Source organism: Lissotriton vulgaris, chromosome 2_1, assembly GCF_964263255.1.
Source record: "Lissotriton vulgaris chromosome 2_1, aLisVul1.2, whole genome shotgun sequence".
Taxonomy (NCBI): Eukaryota; Metazoa; Chordata; class Amphibia; order Caudata; family Salamandridae; genus Lissotriton; species Lissotriton vulgaris.
In genome coordinates, this window is record NC_141687.1 from 731,068,611 (window position 1) to 731,088,557 (window position 19,947).

At 46.4% G+C, this 19,947-nt stretch overlaps 1 protein-coding gene across 1 annotated transcript in view; it reads left to right on the plus strand.

Moving 5' to 3' along the window:
• The first annotated feature begins 19,206 nt into the window (after positions 1-19,206).
• RIC3 (RIC3 acetylcholine receptor chaperone) overlaps positions 19,207-19,947 on the plus strand; it is a 143,666-nt gene continuing 142,925 nt past the window's right edge. Inside the window, exon 1 of the mRNA XM_086956014.1 lies at positions 19,207-19,424. Coding sequence (XP_086812140.1) covers positions 19,310-19,424 — 115 coding nt within the window. The 5' untranslated portion in view covers positions 19,207-19,309. The remainder of the gene's footprint in view (positions 19,425-19,947) is intronic.

A 19,947-nucleotide genomic window follows, 5' to 3' on the forward strand; every position in this document is an offset into this window, starting at 1 on the left:
ATTTGATGAAAGTGTCTCTAGTAGTTTTTCTGTAAATTACTTTCCCACCTTTTTTTAGGGAGCGCTTACCGGTGCGCGCCCCGGTACGCGAACCGGCAGCGTAACGGGAGTCCTCCATTTTGAGTATTGGTAGAATTGAGACACATGGAGGACAAAGAATGTGGGAAATGGGTGTAAGGGGGCACAGGAGACGTATCCTGACCCCCTAGTTTTTCTGAGGGTGGTTGAGGAGGCCCATATGTTGGCGTTGATGGACGGAATTGGCTGAAATTTTCAGGAAAATGGCACATTTTGTTTCTGAGCGTCCCCTGAAAGTTTGGGGGGGTTTCGTCAAGCGGGGCCGAGAAAAAAGGGGGGTCCTAAAACGTGTTTTTAACATTGAGTTTTTCATAGGGCGGTTGGACTCACTTTTAGCTCGAACGGCTGAATGGATTTCTATGAAACTTGGCAAAATTTTAGAGACTGTTTGCCCGATGTGCCTTTGCTAGGTCTCAAGATATGTGCTCCAGTGGATTTTGAGAAATTAACGTTCAAAAAAATATATATATCTGTGACAGCGTCCCGGTTAGCGCCCCGGTTCGCGTACCAGACGCGTAACGGAACTTCGCGAGGAGAAGCGGATTGGCTCTCCGATTTTTTTTTTTTTTTTTTTTTTTTTTTTTTTTTTGAAATATATTTTTATTGCAGGAATCAGTAAACTGTTACAATTACAACCAGCATCAAATATACCCTGAAATCAATCGACTGCATCCCGTCCACCCCTCGCATCACGTTTTTATACACTATCCTCCAGCCCACAGTTCCAAAGTCGGGCGATAAAATCCAGCGGGGGTTCAGCAGGAGCGAGAGGCTGGTCCGGATAATCCACTGTCCGTCATCTGCTTTTCTAAACAAGCCCCCAAACCCAAAAGAAAGTCCCACCCACAAAACACTAACTTGCAAAGAAATCCCTCCCCCACCCAACCCCGCCATCAGTGTATGGTAGCTACCGCAATAGGATTCGTGAGAGGACCCAAGATGTGCGTATCAGTAACAGAAAACACCATCGCCTATCGGGACTCTGGGCGCGCTGCTATCTCACTATCAGAGTCGCTGGGGGCGCAATAGTCTCTGAGGGCCTGCACTAGTGTCTCCCATTCCAGCGCTGTCTCCTGTGCTCGTTCGTTACGTTGTCTCCCAGCCAGTTGGTATCTCAGCGTGCTCTCTCCCACCGCCCACTTCAAAAATTCGCTATGCCATCTGCTCCCAGTCGGACCAGCTCGTGCCTTCCAGTTCCTGGTCACCTCTCGTTTGGCTAAGAGAAGCCCTAAATCAATAAATTTACTGGAAATTTTGTTTTTGGGGGTATGTGGAAACCAATGTAACAGACCCACCGCCGCATCAACCGATAGAGGTCTCCCCGTCACCTCCGTCAGGGTCTTCTCCACCTCCACCCAGTAAGAGGATAGACCCGAGCAGGTCCACAACATATGGAGGAGGTCTGCCTCTGGCGCCGGGCATCTGGGGCAGGCTGCCGAGCCCGTAGCGAAATACTGTTGGATTTTCGCCGGGGTCAGGTATGCCCGATGGAGTATATAATAGTGGACCAACTGAAAACGTGCGTGACGCGTCCCCTTCCAAGCTCGCCGAACGAGTTGAGACCAGGTCGCTTCCGGGATTTCCTTGCCTATGTCTGCCTCCCACCGGATCTTGAGGGTCGTAAGGGGGGTCAACCCCTCATTGATCAATCTACCGTAGAGGCAGGTGACCGCCTTCACCGTGCCCGCAGACATCATGACGTATTGACACACCGGAGACGTAGGAGGTTCCTCCTGTCCGCCTTTCCAATGCGCCTGGATCGCACGGACCAGGGCCGAGTGCAACAGGAAGTCCCCTGGGGGAATCTCGAAGCGGTCTATGAGCTCCTGGAAAGGCAAGAGTACCCCAGCCTCATAAAGATCCCCCACCAACTGCAGCCCCGCGTCCTCCCAGTCCGCCAACCGTGACCAATCCCCGCCATGGGGCAACGCCGTCAGCATCCCCAATGGTATTTCCGGCGCATACGGTATCCGGAGTTGGCCCCTGGCGTGAGCCCGGTTCCAACACAGGCGAATGGTCTTTTCCTCCAACGTCAGGTCCTGTAAGGTCAAACGTTGGCGTAGAGCTATGAAAGATAGGACATGCCTGGCCATCCCTGTACCTCTCCTGTCCTCCGGGCCTCGGAACTCCCTGGCAACCTCCTGGGTGAGAGTCTGGAGCTGCGCCGCCAGATAGTATTTCTCAAAATCCGGCACTGCAAGTCCCCCTTCGGCTTTCGGCCTCATCAGGGTCTGAAGGGCCACTCTACGGCGGCCCGAGCCCCAAAGGAATCCAGTCATCGTCGACCGTAGGAGCCTAAACGTGGCTGGCGGGATCCAAACCGGCAGCGCCCGGAAATAGTATAGCAGTCGGGGGAGAGCCACCATTTTGAGGAGGGCGACCCGCCCCGCCAGCGAAAGCGGCAGTGTAGCCCAGAAGTCCATGTTACCCCGTAGAGCTCGACTGCATCTGGCGATGTTTCCGTCCAGGAGGTCAGATGGATCATGATAAATGTACACCCCCAGGTATCTGAAACAGTCAGGTTCCCATCTAAGTCCTCCAATGAGGACTGGACTAGGGGTGCCTCTATGGACCGGGAAGAGGCATGTCTTGCTCCAATTTACCCGTAGGCCCGAGACCGCCCCGAACGCCGTGAGCGCCGTCCTAGCTCCAAGTAGGGCCTCGACTGGGTCCTCAAGGAAGAGTAAGAGGTCGTCGGCATATAACGAAACATGGTGTGGGCCCGAAGGGGTCCGGAAACCACCGTAATGCGCCCCCGACCGGAGTAACACTGCGAGGGGCTCCACCGCCAGCGCAAAGAGGAGTGGGGATAACGAACAGCCCTGTCTCGTGCCCCTTTCCACCGGGTACTGTGAGGAAATTAATGGGCCCGCCCGAACCCTGGCCGACACGGAGGCGTACAGGACCGCGGTCCATCTAATGAAGCCCTCCCCGAGGCCAAACCGTCGCAGCACTGCGTGTAGGTAGTCCCATTCCAAGCTATCAAACGCCTTCTCTAAGTCCACCGACAGGACCACTGGGCACGGAGCATCTATTAGCGGCTCACCCAGTAAGCGGAACAACCTACGGATGTTCATTGTTGTATTGCGCTTGGGGATGAACCCGGCCTGGTCCTCATGCACTAGGGAGACCATGTGGCCGACTAGTCTCGAGGCCAGGATGCTGCTCAGGATCTTATAATCGACCGTCAGCATCGATAAAGGCCGGTAGGACGCCGGATCGGCTGAGTCTCGCCCCGGCTTGAGGAGGGGAACCACCAGGGCCTCACGCATCGAGCCAGGCAGTCGGCCAAGCCTCTTCGCTTCTCTATAAACAATCACCAGTCTCGGAGCCAGGAGGTCGGCATAAGTCGCGTAAAACTCCACAGGAAGACCGTCCAGTCCTGGGGTCTTGTTCCGCGCCATCCTTTTGATGGCGCCGCGGATCTCCCCCAGTTCGATATCGGAACCTAGGGCTTTCGCCACGTCTGGCTCCACCACCGGGAGCACCAGGGGTCGCAAATAGTCCTCAAGAAGGTCGGGGTCTTTGGCAGCGCGACTGCGATATAACTGATCGTAGTAGTGCCGGTAGCAGCTTAGAATCTCCGGTTGAGTGTGCACCATGGACCCGTTCGCCATACGCATGGATGTCGTCAGTGAGGTCTGGCGCGTAGGGTTTGCCAACCATGCCAGTAACGCACTCGATTTATCCCCTTCTGCAAGGGACCGAACCGTATAGGCTTTGTAGTCGAAGCAGCGCAGCCGCTCGACCTCAGCCGCTACCGCCTCCTTCGCCTCCGCCGTGCGTCCCTGGAGCTCAGGGTGCCCGGGGCGGCGGAGCTCCAACTCCCGAAGCTTCCGATCGGCCACCTCCAAGTCATCGAGGATAACCCGCCTCATACCTACCTTCTTGGTGATGCAATAACCCCTCACCACCACCTTAAAAGCGTCCCATTCCAGCGCCCTCGAGCTCGCAGAGCCCCCGTTGGACGCGAAATACTCCTCGATTTTAGCACCTAAGTCCGCTCTGAAGACAATGTCCTCGAGCATCTCAGGGCGTAACTTCCAGGTGGGCACCGCCGGCGCCCCCGGAAACCAGCGAAGGGCCAGCAGGAGGGGGTTATGGTCCGAGATGGTCCTAGTCAAGTATTCGGAACAGATGGCCGCCGAAACCAGTTCTGTCGAGCCAAGAAACCCGTCCAGCCGAACGTGCAACTCGTGGAGGCCCGAAAAGTAGGAGTAATCCCTAATGTCGGGGTGCTGCGCTCTCCAAATATCAGTCAAACCCCACCGTGTCTGCCAGTCTCTACGGCCCTTGGCCACGCGGCGAACCGGAGAATCAGGGAGGGGCGGGTGCGAGCGATCGGTCTCCACGTCCACCACTGAATTAAAGTCCCCACCGAGCAGGAGGGGCCCCGTGAAAAAGTGGGCTAACGAGCCCGATAACCTAGAAAGGAAGGCAATCTGGTCCATGTTAGGTGCGTAAACACAGCAAACGTTCAGGTCCCTCCCCCCCAGAGTACCAGAGATGGCCACGTAGCGCCCCTCGGGATCTACCACTGAGTTTGTGACCTGGAAGGGAACCCCAGCCCGGATCCAGATTAGCGCCCCCCTGGCATACGCTGAGTACGACGTGTAGAAGACCTGTCCCCTCCATCTACGCTGTAGCGCCGCCCCTTCCGCCTTGTTCAGATGGGTCTCCTGCAGTAGCGCCATTTGTATTCCCCTACGCACTAAATAAGCGTGGACTTTGTGCCGCCTAGACATGGTGTGAAGCCCCCGCACGTTCCAAGTAATACACTTCACATTAGCAACGTCAGCCATTGTCCCATACAGTGCGTGCGAAGTCTCTCCATCTGGGTCTCAGCAATAGGCAAACAACAATCCCCCCAACACTGATGGCGGCCATTTTCCCCAACCAAAACTCAACAAATCGAACGTTACCCAAAACCCTGCCCACCCCCCCCAGAACAGGACCCAAATAACTCCATCTAGTTCCCATCCAAACCATGCCCTCAAGAAATCCCCTCATCCCAAACTAATCCTACAGTCGCCACCGTAGGAAGGCCTTAAGGGCCAGGTGCGGGCTGGGCGGTGGCAGTGGGCCCTCGATGCCCTGGCTGCCAGGACTAAAGCAAGCCCTAAACAGTAACGGAAACCCTCGGGGCAAAGGCAGGGCACCCCACCCCCCCGCTTCTCACGTAATCATGTTGAACCATCGGCTCCCTCCACCCCCGCTACGGGCCCCCACCCAAAAGGATACAGCTCACCCCGTCAACCCTGTCCATCAAGAAGGTCCTCAACCGAGTTTGGTGTAATCACCGGTGTGCCGGTACTATCCGTCACCGAGTTCTCCGAGTCCGTCGATGCCCCCTCGCCACCAGGGTTCTCTTCTTCTGCAATAGCGTCCTCTCGTGACCCAGACAGGGCAGACAACACCTCCAATACACCTTTCCGCTCCGTCGATGTCTCTACAGTAGTAGGGCCGCCTGAACGGCCCCGGCGACTCCGCACCCTCGTGGATCGCCGTCGCCGTCCCGGCTCCGCCGTTGTCTGAGATGTGGAGGCAAAGCCATCTTTCCCAGCCCTATAAAGTTCAAGCCAGTTACAGGCCTCCTCCGGGGAATCAAAAAATTGAGTCTTGTCATCAACAATGACGCGGAGCCTTGCAGGAAATAGGAGCGAGTATTGAATACCCTCGCTCCGGAGCTCCCGCTTGACCGCCAAGAATGAGTACCGCCTACGTTGGGTGTCATAGGTGTAGTCCGGGAAGATGTTCACCTGGCTGTTCTCCACCTTGAAAGGGCCATTATGTCTAGCGGCATTGAGGATGAGGTCCCTGTCGCGAAAATGCAGGAGGCGCGCCACCACCGGGCGCGGCGCCCGGCCCAGTTGCGGTGGCCGTGCTGGGACTCTATGAGCCCGTTCAAGGGTGTAGAAAGAGGATAGGCCCTCCGGGGCTACCGTGTCTCGGAGCCAGGCCTCCAAGTAGGCCACCATGTCGCCATCCTCAATCTTCTCCGGCAGGCCTACCACTCGGATATTGTTGCGCCTGTTACGGCCTTCCGCATCCTCCGCTCGCTGTTCCAGGGCAGAAATCCGGGTTAGAGCATCTTTCATTGCCGCGGCCAGGGTTCGCTGCGCCGGCTCCAAGGTTTTCACCGAGCCTTCTACTTCTTTGACCCTGTCCGATAGCTTGCCATGATCCGCTCTGAGGAGGCCCAGACTCGTCGCCACCTGAGCAATGTCCTGCTGGAGGGCCGAGCGTGTGGTCGCAATCGCTTCCAGGACGCGATCAAACTGTTGCTGCAGCGGAGCGCCGCCAGTGTCCCCCGGGTTGCCGCTGCCTTCCTTGTCTGGGGTCTCCGAGTCAGAGGCGGCCGGGGTGGGCCCCTTGGCCCCTCTCGGCTTCCCCATAGCGCGGGAAGCGCACAGTGTGGGCTCAGATAAAGGTGCCACCGAGTGCGGACGCCGACTATAACTCTCCCGAATGGGAGTCCTCGGGGTGAAGGCCGGTGATCCTCTTCTCCAGGGCCAGGTGGATCTCCGCAGGTTCGGCTCGCGCCACCACCGTGTCGTCTGAGAGCGCTGAGGAGGAGGCGGAGACACTCGGCGCCAGGCCGGGCAGGTCCGTCTGGTTGACGAGGATCTGGGACGAGGGCCACCCACACCTCCAGAGACTTTGTGGCACCAGGGGGTTATGCTCCCCATGGGATCGGGACGATCGGGAGATGCAGCCAAGCGCCGCGTCGGAGGTCGTCACCGCCGCCGGGACTTCCAGTCGTCCGTGTGCCGGGGTCCACTATGGTAGGAGCTCGGGTGCATCCATCAATACCAGGGCCTCAACAGGGCAGAGTCCAGCTCCTCACTCTCCTGGGTAACACAAGAGCGGAGGGCACGCTATGACCAGCGGCTTTCATCCAGGCTAATGGCCCCGTCCAAGGGGACAAAGGGGTCCGGGCGCCATATTGGGTCGTTCTTCCCGGGACCTCAAACTTCGTGTTTCGGGCAAAGCACCACTCGTCCAGGCCGCGCCGGGCGTCTCAGTGGGGTCCAGGTGGGCCGAGCAACGATTTGCGGGGGCTAGGGTGCCCCGCGGCCTCCGATTAACAGGATAATCCCGGGCTCAGTCCCGGAGCCGAGCTCTCAGGCGACCATCGCCATCGGCGCCCAAGCCACGCCCCCCGGATTGGCTCTCCGATGACTGTCAACATTCTAAACAGTCCGGAGCGGCCGCCATCTTGTCTCTCGGTAGGATCGAGAGACAAGAGGTGGAAATAAACGAAGGGGGAAATGAATGAAAATGGGGCAAGGTAGACCCCTCCTGACCCCCTAGGATTGATGTGGGGGCTATTAAAGGGCCCTGCGGGGCAAAAAAATAATACAATTTTTTTTTCGGTTTTTCGCGGTGGAAGCGCTACCCGGTTCGCGAACCGGGTAGCTCACCGGTAGCGTAACGGGAGTCCGCCATCTTGTGTTTCGGACAAATTTAGTCAAAAGATGGAGGATAAACAATGTTGGGAATGGGTATAAGGGGGCACGGGAGACATATCTTGACCCCCTATGTTTTCGGAGGGTGGCTAAGGAGGCCCATATATGTAATGTATGAGTGATGTCACTGACCATGTCATGAGTGATGTAATATGTGACGTCATCAGCAGTGCATTGCAGGCGCGCAAGTTATAGTGAGTCCAACTAACTATAACGTGGAATTTCATTGGTTTTATGTCAGTAAAATTTCCAGCTAACTATAACTGGTGTGAAACCTATGGTTTTTCAGTGAATTTAATAGGTTTTTTAAATGCTAATTCCTAACTATAACTGGTGTGAAACCTATGGTTTTTTCAGTGAATTTCTTAGGTTTTTTAAATGCAAACTCCTAACTATAACTGGTGTAAAACCTATGGTTTTTTCAGTGAATTTCAAAGGTTTTTTTAATGCTAATTCCTAACTATAAGTCTCACTTTATAAGTAAGACTGTTAGCGCCCTAGTTGTTCTTTAGAACACTCTGGTACATTCTGTCATTGGGCTATAGTTGGGCTACATCTGGCTGATATTTGGGCTACATTTGTTTTTTTTTGTCTCTGGTGGCCATCTTTGGGCTACATTGGGCTACATTTGGGCTCTAACATATATATAGCCCAATGTAGCACAATATATATTTTTTTCAAAGTTAATTTTCGTAAAAACCACTTCAGCATATATCTTGAGACATAGCAAAGGCACATCAAGCTACCAGTCCCTACAATTTTGCCCAATTTTTTTTTTGCATATTGTTTTTTTTTTTTTGCCTTGGAGCGCTCCCGGTGTGCGCCCCGGTGAGCGCCCTGGAAAGCGTAGTTTTATGAAGCACCCCGGGGCGCGCACCGGGGAGCGTCCCGTAAGCGCCAATATCGCGAATGAAAACATGATCGTGACGTATCACGTAGCCGCGTCCGCGTGATATGCACAGCGTAAGCGCACCCAGGAGCACTCGAGCGAATACGATCGCGCAAAGTAGGCTACCAGTCCCTACAATTTTGCCAAGTTTGGTGGTAATCCATTCAGCCGTTCGGGCTAAAAGTGAGTTTGACCGCCCTATGGAAATTAACATTGGGAAAACATGTTTAGGGACCCCCCTTTTATCTCGCCCCCCGCTTGACAAATCCCCCCGAAACTTACAAGGAAGGACCGGAGCTCCGCGAGGCAAATTTGAGGAAGTTTTCAGGCAGATTCGTCAACCGGCGCCAAAGTTATTCCAAATAGAATTTTGAGATTTTGCATTGAAAAAAATCCTAACTATAACTACCTACTGGCGACCGCCAGTAGGTAATATATGTGTATATATATATATATATTGCCGCTTACAAAACACCAATGCAAGGCACTCCCAGGCGGGTGCTGACAATGCGAGGGTGCACCCGCATATCCATTACCGCTGCAATATCCATACGTAGAACTCCATCCACAGGAAAAAAGCACTCCACAAACAAACGGACGCGTTTCGGTCGTAACCTTCTTCTATTTTTAGATTCTAAACATAGAAGAAGGTTACGACCGAAACGCGTCTGTTTGTTTGTTGTTGCTGTGTTTGTTTTGCAATAAAACTGACACAAACGGCCCCTGCGAGTGCTTTTTTCCTGTGGATGGAGTTCTACGTATGGATATTGGAGCAGTAATATATATATATATATATATATATATATATATATATATATATATATATATATATATATATAGAACATCCGAGTGTAACGTTTAGAAAGTCTAAGAATTTAGGGAATCTTCTATCCAAAGAGATCTCTACTGGGTCTACCAGTATTAAAACTTGGATGCCCTCCAGTAATGGTTTTCGTAAATGCGCCACCTGTAGGGCATGTAACTTTGGAGCCAACACTGCCACTTACAACACCCCATTTAAAAGCAAGGCACTAACTATCAGAGGGAAATACGACTGCCGCACTGAGTACGCTATTTATGTTCTTACATGTAGCTGCGGCTTACGCTATGTTGGCAGTACTAAAAATCCGGTATATATGCGCATCCTTCAACACATCCGTGCCATCATCCACTCTGACCCGGCATATCCGGTAGCCCGGCATTTCCAAGTAAGTCATAACAAAAACGTGAACTGTCTTACTTACTTTGTCATTGATCAGGCACCGATACCCAAACGGGGTGGGGACAGAGATAAAGACTTGAGGCAGTTAGAGACGAGATATATCCTCAATCTCGATTCCAAGCATCCTAATGGCCTCAATGACAGGGAGGACATGCATACCTTCCTACTATAACGAACAAGTTTTTCTGCACCCCACCTATCCATTTAGTGGGTTATGTTTCTTTGGCCCTTTACATCGCCAGTAATCTAGAATACTGCAGCAAGCAATATAATATAACTTGCTTATATCCTTGAGCTATGTTGTCTGAAACCTACAAATACATATCTCTCCCGAGCATCACTATGTTTTTTAACCTTTTGATATTATTTTGGTTGCACTTATTTTACTCAGCACTTTACATAATAGGAATTTGACTTTGCACATATCTGGTTATTGATTGCTTTAGTAGCCAGTAGTTTGAGGGTAGGGATGCTACCCTTATTGTAATAAGTTAGCACTTGCACTTTGATCTACAGTAGTCATCTCTGACTAGTTGCAGGACTTTTAGACGTGTAGCCATTTGAGTACCAACACATGCATTTGAATGTATCAACAACCATGTTGGAGCCAGTTATAAGATAATTTGCCAATTTTGCACAATCATTTTTTAACATAATGTTTATGCATGTAAATTATCAAATTGACTGTTTTTAATCATTGGAGATATATTTTTCTTACGATTTTAAGATATTTATGCGTTATTTATTTGCAATCGGCTTTATTAACTGGATTGCCAAGTATATAGCATGATAGTTGTAACTTATGGTTGTAAAATTATGTTGTTGGTCAAGGACGGATACACGCCAATACGCATTTATGCGGTTATTTTTTTCGTTGCAACATTTTCAATATTGAAGGAACGTCCATTCTCTGTGCAATTTAAATTATGCTGCTAGAAATTATTTTATTTTCTGGGCAAAGTTGCAATTCCTTGTGTATATTCATAACACTTAACACGCTAGAAAAGTCTGTTTTCCATATCGATTTTGCACTAGAACACGTGGTGTGATTAGAGAAAGTGAAAAAAATGAGTGTGTGCACTATTTAAGGTGATACAATCTGCATTTCCGCTATGTGATCAAGGGCAGTCCCTGCCCGAAACGCGTCATGCCTACCTGAACTGCTATTTGAAAATGGATAATAAAAGTTCGCTGTGACACTCTGCTGAATCGTGTGGTGGTCCATCACTTCTGTGGTCAAAACTGGAAACAGAATTTTGCTCCATTTCGAATGCGGAAGTTTCTGGTTGCTTTCGCTTTGTTTGGACCCCGCCTCGAGAGTTGGTAGCCGCCTTCAACCCGACAACCCTCGCTGCTCCGGAAGGAAATTTTCAGGCTGGCGAAACCCCTTGTGAGCTACGAGTTGCAACGAGAACGAAAACCGGTATTCGAGGACGCCGACGCTTGAGTCGGAGGACCCGCGAAGGCTAGACCTCTTTTGCCGGTGAGTAATCTGAGAAAGGAAATAGCATTCACAGGACGAGGTTACGATTGGGCGCAACACAGTGTATTTTTCCATTTTCGTGTAAGAAAGCCGAGTTGCACGCACACGTGCAGGCTATTAGTACCGCAGTTAACAATAACCAAAGGACATTGGCATTATGTTAAGCAACGCAGTACGGGAGAGAGAACAGGAAGCAGATGCGCTCTTCGATAATGTGGTCAGAAATAAAGACAAAAACGTACCGAAAAAAACACAAAATGAACATGCCGAAGACGCAAACAAGGATGCTAATTTATTGTTGAGAAATCTGGAGAAAAAAATGCGTAATGAGCTAACAAAATGGTGGGAGAGTAAATCCCTAACTAAATATGTGGAGGTCAACCGGGTTCCGCGGGGCTTACGTATACTTTTAGCTCCGAGTTTTGAGCACCCCAACCCCGCAATGTTATTAGAATGGGGGGAAAGTAACCTGCAACAATCAATGAACCTGATCAGAATTTTAATCAAATACGCTGATATTGACCGGTTAGCCCTCGCAAAAGAAATTGAAGAGATGGAACATGACTTGAGTAAAATGGAAAACCAGGATTGGATTTCGAAAAAAATGAATGAAATTAAAGAGCGCTTGAAAAAATATGAAGAAAAAATAAAAAATAGAAAAGTGCACAAATTCGCCAGGGATTTGGAGGACTACGAAAGAGGCCAAATCTACACCTTCGCAAAGAAATACGAAAACATCCGCAAAATGAAAGGAAAAGTCCCTGTCAGACCTAACATCTTGGAAACTAGACAGTCCTCTGCAGCAGGGGAGCTGGAAGAAATAGACACTATATCTGTTACAAGTGAATCCAGTTTGAGCTCAGCTGGTTCAAGTAGCATGGAACCAACTGACGTTGTTCCGGGACTAGGCGAAGAGGTGGATTTTTTAGTCCAGGACCGCCTGAAAACTTTGAGACCAAGAAAGGAAAGGAAGCAAGCCGACGAAGGCGGAACACCATCAGAAAAAACGCCCGAAGAAAACGTAAAAGGGAAGCCAAAAAAGAGGCAAAACTACTGGAGGAAGAAAAAACAATAAATGACAACACCGTAGTTAATCTCAGTACGACAACTCTGACAAAGGCTGAAGAGCAACTCCTTTCCTTAGGTCTGAATTTTTGTCCTAACTCTAATTTCGACTATGCTTCTACACGTGTGGATTTATTTCTCTTCATCAGGAAGCTAAAATTGAAAAAGTTTCATGCCCTCAAAAATCTAGGGGAAAACAAACAAAGCAAGCCGGTAGCTTCCAACCCCTCTGGCCTATTAGTTAGAGAAATACCCGCACTATGGGCTTTGCACGGCTTGGATCATGAGGACGAATTGAACTCCCAGACACCCACACAAGCTAAGGTAAAAGAATTGAATTTACTTCAAAAGGGTGCAGGGGAAAGCCCTTTCAAACCCAAGTCGGCGTTTATTCCTTTAATGCCAAAGGATGCAATCGACGTTTTTCACGATCGAGTCATTGAGGAAATTAAAGAACTGAATTGCTCCGTCAACCAAAACAGAAAAGTAAACCTCAATCAACGACAAATTGCTCTGAAGAAACTAACAGACAAGCTAGCCAAGGACGCTTCAGTCATCATTAAAAAATCTGATAAAGGGGGCAATGTGGTCCTGTGGCCAAAACAGCAGTATGATTTGGAAGCCAAAAGACAACTTAACAACAATGAGTGTTATGAACAGACTTCGTGGAGTAAATACAATAAAGCAAAGGAGAATTTAAAAAAAGAACTTTCAAAGTGGAAATCTGAGGGACTGATTTCAAATGATGAGCACAAGTTCCTGTTTAACACCCATCCAAGAGTACCCTACTTGTATTTACTCCCAAAGATTCATAAAAACACTGTTCCGGTCCCCGGTCGCCCAATCATTTCGGCGATAGGCAGCATGACGGAGAACGTGGGCTCATACATTGACTACTACCTACAGGACCTAGTAAAAACGATGCCCTCATATCTAAAAGACACTGGCGATTTTTTAAGGCACCTTAATGACATAACCTGGTCAAAGGAATGGATCTTGTTAACTCTTGATATAGAGTCTCTCTATACAAGTATTAAGCACGATTGTGGTCTGCGTGGTGTGGAACATTTCTTAAACACACGGCCTGCTGAATATGCATTGCATAACAAAATGTTGATTTCTCTCATTTCATGGTGTTTGAATAACAATTACTTCTCGTTTGAGAAGGAACTGTACAGACAAAAACAGGGGGTGGCCATGGGGGCCTGCTTTTCTCCAAGCTACGCATGCTTGCATGTAGGGTTTTGGGAAAAGCAGGTCCTCATGAAGGAACACAAAGCAATATTTGACAAGAATGTAATTTCATGGCTTCGTTATATAGACGATGTTTTTATTATTTGGAAGGGCAACAAGCAGAGTGCTTTACAATTTGTGGAACTCCTGAATGTGAATGAGTTCAATTTGCACTTTACGTCTAATATAAGCGATAGCATGATTGAATTCTTGGATGTCCAAATAGTGATAACAGATGAGACACTTACCACCACTGCTTACAGAAAACCAACTGCTGGAAATGCAATATTACATGCATCCAGTGCGCATCCGCGCCACCTTATTGCTAGTATACCCTACGGTGAACTGCTGCGCCTTAAGCGCATTTGCAGCACGCAAGAACAGTTTAACATCTGTAGTGGTACATGCTTGGATCGCATGAGAGCAAGAGGGTACAGTGAGGACATCCTTGTTAGAGCCATGAATAAGACTAATGAAAGACCTAGGTCTACCCTGCTTCCTAGCACCATAGATAGTGATTTAAGTCCAGCAGATGAAAATAATTCCCCCAGACTAATCACCACATACAGCAGACAGGAGCGCAAAATACGCAATATAATGAGAAGAAATTGGCCCATTGTTCTTACAGACCCCATTCTTAAAACAACGTTACTAGAACATCCGAGTGTAACGTTTAGAAAGTCTAAGAATTTAGGGAATCTTCTATCCAAAGAGATCTCTACTGGGTCTACCAGTATTAAAACTTGGATGCCCTCCAGTAATGGTTTTCGTAAATGCGCCACCTGTAGGGCATGTAACTTTGGAGCCAACACTGCCACTTACAACACCCCATTTAAAAGCAAGGCACTAACTATCAGAGGGAAATACGACTGCCGCACTGAGTACGCTATTTATGTTCTTACATGTAGCTGCGGCTTACGCTATGTTGGCAGTACTAAAAATCCGGTATATATGCGCATCCTTCAACACATCCGTGCCATCATCCACTCTGACCCGGCATATCCGGTAGCCCGGCATTTCCAAGTAAGTCATAACAAAAACGTGAACTGTCTTACTTACTTTGTCATTGATCAGGCACCGATACCCAAACGGGGTGGGGACAGAGATAAAGACTTGAGGCAGTTAGAGACGAGATATATCCTCAATCTCGATTCCAAGCATCCTAATGGCCTCAATGACAGGGAGGACATGCATACCTTCCTACTATAACGAACAAGTTTTTCTGCACCCCACCTATCAATTTAGTGGGTTATGTTTCTTTGGCCCTTTACATCGCCAGTAATCTAGAATACTGCAGCAAGCAATATAATATAACTTGCTTATATCCTTGAGCTATGTTGTCTGAAACCTACAAATACATATCTCTCCCGAGCATCACTATGTTTTTTAACCTTTTGATATTATTTTGGTTGCACTTATTTTACTCAGCACTTTACATAATAGGAATTTGACTTTGCACATATCTGGTTATTGATTGCTTTAGTAGCCAGTAGTTTGAGGGTAGGGATGCTACCCTTATTGTAATAAGTTAGCACTTGCACTTTGATCTACAGTAGTCATCTCTGACTAGTTGCAGGACTTTTAGACGTGTAGCCATTTGAGTACCAACACATGCATTTGAATGTATCAACAACCATGTTGGAGCCAGTTATAAGATAATTTGCCAATTTTGCACAATCATTTTTTAACATAATGTTTATGCATGTAAATTATCAAATTGACTGTTTTTAATCATTGGAGATATATTTTTCTTACGATTTTAAGATATTTATGCGTTATTTATTTGCAATCGGCTTTATTAACTGGATTGCCAAGTATATAGCATGATAGTTGTAACTTATGGTTGTAAAATTATGTTGTTGGTCAAGGACGGATACACGCCAATACGCATTTATGCGGTTATTTTTTTCGTTGCAACATTTTCAATATTGAAGGAACGTCCATTCTCTGTGCAATTTAAATTATGCTGCTAGAAATTATTTTATTTTCTGGGCAAAGTTGCAATTCCTTGTGTATATTCATAACACTTAACACGCTAGAAAAGTCTGTTTTCCATATCGATTTTGCACTAGAACACGTGGTGTGATTAGAGAAAGTGAAAAAAATGAGTGTGTGCACTATTTAAGGTGATACAATCTGCATTTCCGCTATGTGATCAAGGGCAGTCCCTGCCCGAAACGCGTCATGCCTACCTGAACTGCTATTTGAAAATGGATAATAAAAGTTCGCTGTGACACTCTGCTGAATCGTGTGGTGGTCCATCACTTCTGTGGTCAAAACTGGAAACAGAATTTTGCTCCATATATATATATATATATAGGCCAAAAGCACTTCAATACGCTCTCAGTAAGTATCCACGAGTCAGCTCATAATCCAAGGGTGTTTATTCCAAAAGAAACAACATGTTTTGGCTTACCAAAAGCCTTGCTCACGTCAATTGGAATAGTGCTCATAACTGTGTTAATAAAGCATTCGGCCATCAAACAGTCACATGTGAATTATAAACATGAAAAGAGGACTGAAAATTCATGGAGTTCAGACTGAATACGAGCCGCCATGTTGGAACAGGCAAAGATGCACTCATTACAATAAAACAGAATCCGTCTATTGCTGTACATATCCAATAATTTACAGGTTTAAGCTCGGACATTACGTTGCGAGATCGTATTCGCTCGAATATTTCTGGGTGCGTTTGCGCCGTGCGTATCACGCGGACACGGCTACGTGATACGTCATAATGTTTTTGTTCGCGGCAATAGCGCTAACGGGACGCTCACCGGTGCGCGACCCGGGGTGCTCCAAAAAAGTGCGCTTTCCAGTGCGCACACCGGGGCGCCCACCGGGAGCGCACCAGGGCAAAAAAAAATGTACCAAAAATTCACAAAAAAATATAGTAGTATATAAATATACATTATAGGATTCATTATAAAACATATTACATTTCATAGGTTTGAGGCCCTATATATAGTTAGGAATTAGCATTTAAAAAACCTATGAAATTCACTGAAAAAACCATAGGTTTCACACCAGTTATAGTTAGGAATTAGCATTTAAAAAACCTATTAAATTCAATGAAAAAACCATAGGTTTCACACCAGTTATAGTTAGCTGGAAATTTTACTGAGGCAAAACCATAGAAATTCCAACGTTATAGTTAGTTGGACTGACTATAACAAGCGCGCCTGCAAAGCACTGCTGATGACGTCACATATTACATCACTCATGACATCGTCAGTGACATCACTCATGACATCACTGATGACACCATCCTTGTGACACAGTGACAGACCTCCTTTTAGTGTAATGTTATCCTTGAAATAGATATTCAAAAATAGAAACTAACATTTTCAAAAAAAAATGGAGATACCCATACCAGTTAAAACAACCAATTCAGTAATTCCACCATCTATATACACATCCACTCATTTACCAACAGTTCTATATAGTCACTCATACATATACTCACTCATCATATGTAGTGATACATCTATACATCCTGTTATATACCGACAGTCATCCAAACGTTACTCAAACACATACTCACACATGCAAATAAATTATTGAACATCCATTTATTTGCATATAAAACTATACACACACTACCACTTTACTTCTAAGGAAACTTACACATACTTACTCTCTTAAACAATCATTTATATAAACATATACTTATTTAATCAGGAACTCTTACAATCTCTTACTCTCACATATACTCACTTATATACATCAAAACTCACATACACTAGAATAAAATATATGTCGTTTTTAAAAAACACAATAGTGAGACAGTCATTCACTCACTAACACACACATATACACACTCATCCACCCATACAGTCCTGCACATATGCTGTCTTCAAAACACATACAAACAGTGAGTCAGTCACCAACCGATGCAGCTACTTATACACAAAGTGAAACACTGATACATATAGTTCAATATTTGAAAGTTACTCGCTAATATATGTATTCAATAAAATACACTTAGTAAAGCAGTTAACCAATCATTTAAAAAAAAATCCATTTACACACTTATTTAACCATTTATTCTTCCATCAACCTTTACGAATACAAAAATTAAACATATTAATTTTAAAGAAAGACACACATTCACTGGCTGGTGTCATCAGTGATGTCATGAGTGATGTCACTGATGATGTCATGAGTGATGTAATATGTGACGTCATCAGTGATAAAAAGCAACATAACATTTGTGAGAAAAAAGTAATTAAAAAGAAGTTTTATAAATCCACAATTATGGTATTTCAATCTATATAATAACAATATGTGATAGAGTTCTAGAAATACACACATAACCCGGTGTTCAAGCGAGCTTTCACAAAAAATATGTGACGTCATCAGCAGTGCATTGCAGGCGTGCTTGTTATTGTGAGTCCAACTAACTATAACGTTGGAATTTCTATGGTTTTTTTGTCAGTAAATTTTCCAGCTAACTATAACTGGTGTGAAACCTATGGTTTTTTCATTGAATTTAATAGGTTTTTAAAATGCTAATTCCTAACTATATCTGGTGTGAAACCTATGTTTTTTTCAGTGAATATATATGTAGCTTTAAGTGGGCCTGGTCCCTCCGAGTCTCACACCCAGTAGCAATGAAAAAGGAACAATTAAACAGGTCCCTTTGTATTCATGTCCTTAACATTTCAAAAACACTGATCGAGTTTGGAAAAATTATTGTAAAAAAAAGTTAGGATAATCCTTGGCATTTCTACTTATATTTCACATGCTCTACTTAATCGTATATTTCCTATGACTGTTCGCTTTCGCCCGGATTTTGTGGTACTTTTTACAGGCATCGGATTACTTTTGTCTAATGCCTAATTTGAATTGAGTGGCATCCAGGTGTTTATAATGGGACACAATTGAGTTATGGCTGAAGGTAGCGCGAAAGCTGTCAGGAGCAGAAAGGTGTTCAGACTAATTGGCATCCAATCAATTGGCTTCTCTGCAAACCGCACATAGCAAAGGTCAAGTGGCAGTGGCAGTTGTGATGCCATGCAAATGTGTGAGGACGGTGGGCGGCATTCTACGCAAATTCTGGTGCATATAGTTAAGCCACGCCCTGAATCATATAAGCCCTGCCGCTTTCAGGGCCCCTTATCTTTTCATCCCCCTTAAAGCCCTGTGCATATAAAATAAAATGCATAGGTATATGTTTCAACCTCCTCCGTGAATGCCTTCCCTTTGACTCCACATACAGTTAACTATTGGCACCATTAAAACTTGTTTCTGTTAGCATTTATGGTAAGGACAACTATTTTTGTATTCCTAAAAGCCATTTTTCCAGGATCGTCTTACGTATTTCAGAAGAATTTTAAGAAAAAGTCACCATAATATTTGTGCTGTCGGGCATCAGCTAACGGTGTTGCAAAAAATAAGCACGAAAAAGCAGCAGGACGTTTGTGTCTCACAAACAAAGCTAAAAGTATTTTTTTTCATGTCTTAGAGGCTATGTGAAAACTTGTCGTTCTTCGAACCAAGCAGCAGCTCCTATTAAATTAATGGCAAAATAGATATATGAAGCTAGATGTGATTCTTCAAAATTAAATTATCCGAAACGGTGCGGCCAGATCAATCGTTCCTAAGTACAGTTACATCTGTCCATTTACACGGACCTCAGCATCACGTCTGTCAAGCAGAAATAGCTAACCAATGAAAAGGCACTAGCACTGACCAATAGGAAATAGCCTTGTATTGCGTGGCGGAGGCAGCCTTCTCCCCGCGACTGCTTTCAAACAAACCATTGGCTCTGTTGTTCTGCTATTGTGGCTGCTTGCTTGGACTGGCGCTGCAGCCAATGTTATTATCTACGCGTCTCCTTCTCCGCAATCCTTATCTTCGGCGCAAAAATGACATTGTCAACTTTCCAGAAAGTTGCGTTGGTGTCTGGGCTTGTTTTGTGCGTCTCTCTGCTTCTCCCCAAAACGTTTTTATATAGAGGAAAGCCATCAGTGCCGCAGGAAGGTAAGATGACTCCATCCATGAGTGACATGTATCTCAGCCCTCATCCCTGGATGCTCAACCGTTTCGATAGGTTTTCACTTTGCCTAGTTCTGTTTTAGATTTATTGTCCACATTTTGCATAATTTATCGTAATGTTACTGACAATTGCTAACCTGAACATTACATACGCGACACCAGTGTATCTGGTCCACAATCCATTAGCATTGTAATGGAAGTGCCTACTGCAGAGGGTCCTTTGCGTCTCCTGGGCACTCATATCGACATGTTACATGTTTCTGTGTGGTATAAATATAGATTATTTGAATATTTGATCATATAGTTCACATGCATAGCTGTAAATTCCCTGCTATTTGCTTCTCCTGTGATTTGCTGCCCTGGAAAGGCTAGTGAATGTGTGAGATGCATTTGTTTATATAATTGAGTTCACAAAATTAGTATAGTTTCAGCGTTTGTATGTTGCAATAAATCAGATTCCTGTGGTCCTTATTTAGCATTTAGTATTTATGTTTGTTATCTTCTCACT